The sequence below is a fragment of the Hydra vulgaris genome, chromosome 02 (genome assembly GCF_038396675.1).
Source record: "Hydra vulgaris chromosome 02, alternate assembly HydraT2T_AEP".
Taxonomy (NCBI): Eukaryota; Metazoa; Cnidaria; class Hydrozoa; order Anthoathecata; family Hydridae; genus Hydra; species Hydra vulgaris.
The window spans coordinates 11,022,660-11,027,500 of NC_088921.1; the positions used below are offsets into that span (position 1 = coordinate 11,022,660).

General features: G+C 32.3%; 1 protein-coding gene across 1 annotated transcript; it reads right to left on the reverse strand.

Annotated features, from left to right (window-relative positions):
* Positions 1-1,220: 1,220 nt before the first annotated feature.
* LOC136075834 (uncharacterized) lies at positions 1,221-2,606 on the reverse strand. The gene has a single exon (XM_065789272.1). It carries the CDS (start codon positions 2,604-2,606, stop codon positions 1,221-1,223), a length of 1,386 nt encoding a protein of 461 aa, XP_065645344.1.
* Between the last annotated feature and the right edge of the window lie 2,235 nt (positions 2,607-4,841).

Genomic DNA, 4,841 nt, shown 5'->3' on the forward strand with positions numbered 1-4,841 from the left:
ATCATCATCCTTTCTCAGACTCATGTTACATATAATTACCATAGCGCTTGAAACTTTTCCAATATTACCTTAGTTGCATGTTAAACATACATTATCACATGTTGACATGCTGGTGCAAGGCTTACAGTATTTAAGTTCAACCAAAAATTTACCCATTTCTTACCCAGGAGTTATCTGCAAGGAGATAACTCCTGGAACAGAACATGAATACAAGCCCTGCTATACGCAGTATAAGCAGGTAATTACATTAAACATTCTAAATAAGTTAGTGGTTTTTATCTAAAAACCTATTGTAATGAGCTTTAAAAAGATCGACTGAAGTTTGCTGAACAACACCATCCGGAAGATTGTTCCATGAATTCGCTACTCTGTTTGTAATAAAGTTGTGATGTATTTCATAGTTAACTGTTATTTCCCTACGTACGCGTTTACGGTGACCATACTTAGGTTCTACTGTCAATGGTTGAACTTGCCAAGTCACTCTATTAATTTTATATTCAATTTTAAAATATTGAATGCAGTCAAAACGAGTTCTTCTGGTTGTTAAAGTGTCTAAGTTAAAAACCTGCTGGCAATCTTTATACCGGAATTTTTTTAGGCTGTGAGGTACTTTTGTAGCTCTCTTCTGGATACGTTCTATGCGTTGTATTGCAAATTTTGAATAATTATTACAGGCTGGGGTAGCAAATTCTAAATGTGGCCTTATATACACTGTGTATAATTTCTTCCATAATTTTGCTTCTCTGCCTTTGAATGTATTTTTTATCCATCCTAAAATGTTGTTGGCTTTAGATGCAATTTCCGAAGTGTGTGTGTCCCATTTGCCAGATTTTAAAATGTTTACGTTGGTCAAAGATGCTGCATCAAATGTATAGTAATTTTTTTGGGGGTTGTTTTTTTGTAGTTTAGCTTCATGTACCATTTTTCACACCATTCCGTAATAGCATTTAAATCTAATTGTAGCTTGTCTGAGTCTGAAGCAAAATCAAAAAAGATTATATAAACTAATTGCTTATCTGCCAAAGATGAAGAAATAATGTCCATTGACTGCAAAAGGTTGGTGACGCAGGATTTGTTTCTAACAAATCCATGTTGTTGTTCTGCGATATGGCAAATTTGATCATTATATAAATGATTTAGATAGTGACCCGGATAATTCGTTCCAGGACTTTACACGGTACAGACATGTACGAAACTGGATGGTAGTTAGCTGCATTTAATCAACTTCTGCATTTGTGCAAGAGCGTCACGTTAGCAATTTTCCAAGCATTGGGTACAGAACCTTCTTGAAATGAGCTGTGAAATATTTTTGTCAGAGGGTACGCTATTGTACTAGCACATTCTTTAAGAACCCATGGGTGCACACCGTCTTCACCTGAAGCTTTATATTGATCTAGTTTGCTGAGACTTGAAATTACTTTTTCCAAAAAAACTGCTTCTGAAACAAAGCCTGTGGTTTGATGTTTAAAGTACGGCATCGGAGAAACAAGATCTTCTTTAGCAAAGGCAGATTTAAAATATGAGTTTAAAATATTACTTATCTCAGGACCTGGGGTAATAGTATCATTGTTTGAATCATACATAGCGTTGATTTGATTTTTTATTTTTTGCTTTGATTTTACATAGCTAAATAGTAGTTTCTTGGAATTGTTGTGAACTATTGTATTTTCATAGTTTCTGATGCATTGCTTAGTGTATTTTTTAATTTGGTAGTGAACCTGCTTATATTCATTGAGAACTGGTATAATACAGGATCTGGTTTGCTGGACTAAAATCCATAAATGTTTCTTTTTTGCAATAAGATTACGTAGCTGATCATTCATCCATGTTGGTTGAGTTTTATGAATTAATTTCTTACTACAAGGTATCCATTTATTGCACAAACGATTGTACTCAATGAGAAAAATTTTGTAACATTGTGATGTGTTCTTAGAAGTAAACAAAACATCCCAGTCAATATTTTTGAAATCAAGATTCAGATTTTTGAAGTCTGCTAGTTTATAGTACAAATTCGATCGCACAAAAAGAGGTCTTTTTATAATGTTGGCGGTAGCCAGATGCCATTCAATAGACAGGTGGTATTGGTTGGAGGTATTACAAAGCGGAGGAAGAGGTTCGATATTGTAGATGCGATTGGATGATTCAGTAAGAATTAAATCAAGAAAACTTTTATATTTGCTATTTGAGTTGCAGAATGGAGGAAAATTAACCACTTGAAATATATAGCGATCTTTAAGAGTATGTACAAATCGATGATCTGATAAAGTGGCTCCTACTGATGTGTATGCTACGCCTTTGTTCCATGTTAACTTATTAAAATTGAAATCTCCGCCTAAGCACATTCCACAAAACTTTTTATTCTGGACTGCATTCAATGCCGAAACTAATGATGCTAACACTGCTTGTTCAAAATTTAAGCGTACATTGATATCATCATTGTGTTTAGGAGGAGGTCTATACGTACACCCTATTTGTTCTACAGATTTGCAGTTTAATGGATGCATACTCACTTCGAACGAATTTAGTTTATCATTTATATAGATTGCAACACCACCTCCACAACCTTCCCTGTTGTTGCAGTATAGTTTATAACCATGAATGTGCATTGAGCTGTTGATGTTAGCCCAAGTTTCAGTTATAAAAATAGCAACGTATTTAAAAGTGTATGCCAGGGCTTCAAGCAAAATTAGTTTGTTGTTCAGTGAACAATCATTTGTGTAGTAACAGTATAAATTATTTGAGTTACTTTCTTAGCGTATATAAGTATTTAATGGCTGGTTTGAACAGCTTTGATCTAAGTTGGATGGTATATTAGTACACTCTATATTATTGTGTATTGAATGGTTTCGAGCGAGAAATATGGGCTTTTTGCCATTCAACAAATGGGTGTATTGAACGGCCATTGATTTCAAGGGTCTTAGATACATCGATGCAGCGGACCCTATTGCTGCGGATGACAAATCGAAATGGTTAATCTAGGTTACAATTTTTTTCGAGATCTCTGTTTGCCTCTTTCTTCTAAAAGTTAAGCTTGTTAAACTCAGCTTGCTGCGCAATTGTTCGATCAGGTCTGATAAAAACATTCTTGTGTTTTGTTTTGGAAAGATTTGGTGCTGCTGCTAATACCATGTTTCTGGATTCTGCACTGTTGAATTCAACAATAATTGAATTTTGGCTGTTTCTGGTATTTTAGGCTGTTTACTGCATCATTAGTTGGACTAAATTTGGGCTTAATTCTTCGAGTAGATACAATCTTTGCATTAATTTTTAAAGATGATACTATTTCTTTTACTTTTTTGGTTGTTGTGGATTCGTCCGCAATCTGGTCTAAAGTATTAAAGGGAAACATGCCTACAAAAATAGCTTTTTTAGCTTTGTTTTCAGTGGCTTTGGCATTTGCAGAAATGGCACTGACAAGAGCTGTGTTAGCTTGTGATCCTGGTTTTGCTAAGGCTGCTGCAAAGTTGCTGTATTTTGAAATCTTACTGTTAGTGTCGTTTAAACAAACTTTGTTTTTCTCAAGGATTTCAAGTTTCTATTTCATTTTATTTTCAATTCTAGGGAAGATAATTTTTTTGTTGTGGTTTTTTATAATTTTTTCTATATTTTCAGTGCAACTGGAAAAAAACTCCCCTAAGACACACAAACTTCACAAAATCTTAAACAGAAACACTGTAAAGGTAAGCTACAGTTGCACTGAAAATATAGAAAAAATTATAAAAAACCACAACAAAAAAATTATCTTCTCTAGAATTGAAAATAATGATCCAAAATGCAACTGTCGAAACAAAGCAGAATGCCCCCTGAATGGTAAGTGCAAATCAACAAATATTATATATAAATGCATCATTGCAGCAAAAAACCAACCCAGCAAAGTTTATATAGGATTAACGGAAGGTGAGTGGAAAACCAGATACAACAACCACAAATCATCATTCAACAATATTAAATACAAAAATTCGACCGCCCTATCAAACTATGTCTGGGATTTAAAAAACAATTTTAATGAAAATCCTATGCTAACATGGTCTATTCTCAAATCATTACCCCCCTACTCAAATATTTCCAAAAGATGCCCACTATGTCTGTATGAGAAATTTACTATTATATCATATCCAAAACCTGAAGAACTGTTAAATAAGAGAACCGAAATTATATCAAAGTGCCGCCACGAAAATAAATTTTTATTAAAAAATTACAAAGCTCGCTACAAACCTGACTAACAACTATAAATAAAAATAACTATACTAATCTGCTCCATATATCTCTAGGCTAACTAATAAATTACTCACATACACAGCTTTTGTAATATATTTTATAATATTATGTACATTTTTATATCAATTTTAATTCTTATTTTCTTATTTTTATTTTATTATTTTTTAACACACAAATAATACACATTAACACATAAAAAAATTTTAAACAACATTAAACATATAACTATTTTGCAATTATTAGCCAACTAAAAACAAATTAGTAATATTATTAACCTAACTACTAATCAATTTTCGTCCCGTAACGATCTAAAATACAAATTTAAACCGTAACGTCCACTAAACAAATCGTAGCAAAATTAAATTTTTACTACTTGCCTGATGATTGTGATAACACATGAAACTCAGAGTTGCAATATTAAATTATATTATAAACATTAGCATTTAGCTAATTCCTGGTACTGCGGGTAACAGTAACATATATATTATATAGCTCTAGTTTATCTATTGAGCACTCTTTCAAGTATACAATATTATACATGATAATATAAAGATATTTTCTTTATTCATATATATACACTTACGTGTATATATGTATATATATATATATATATATATATATAT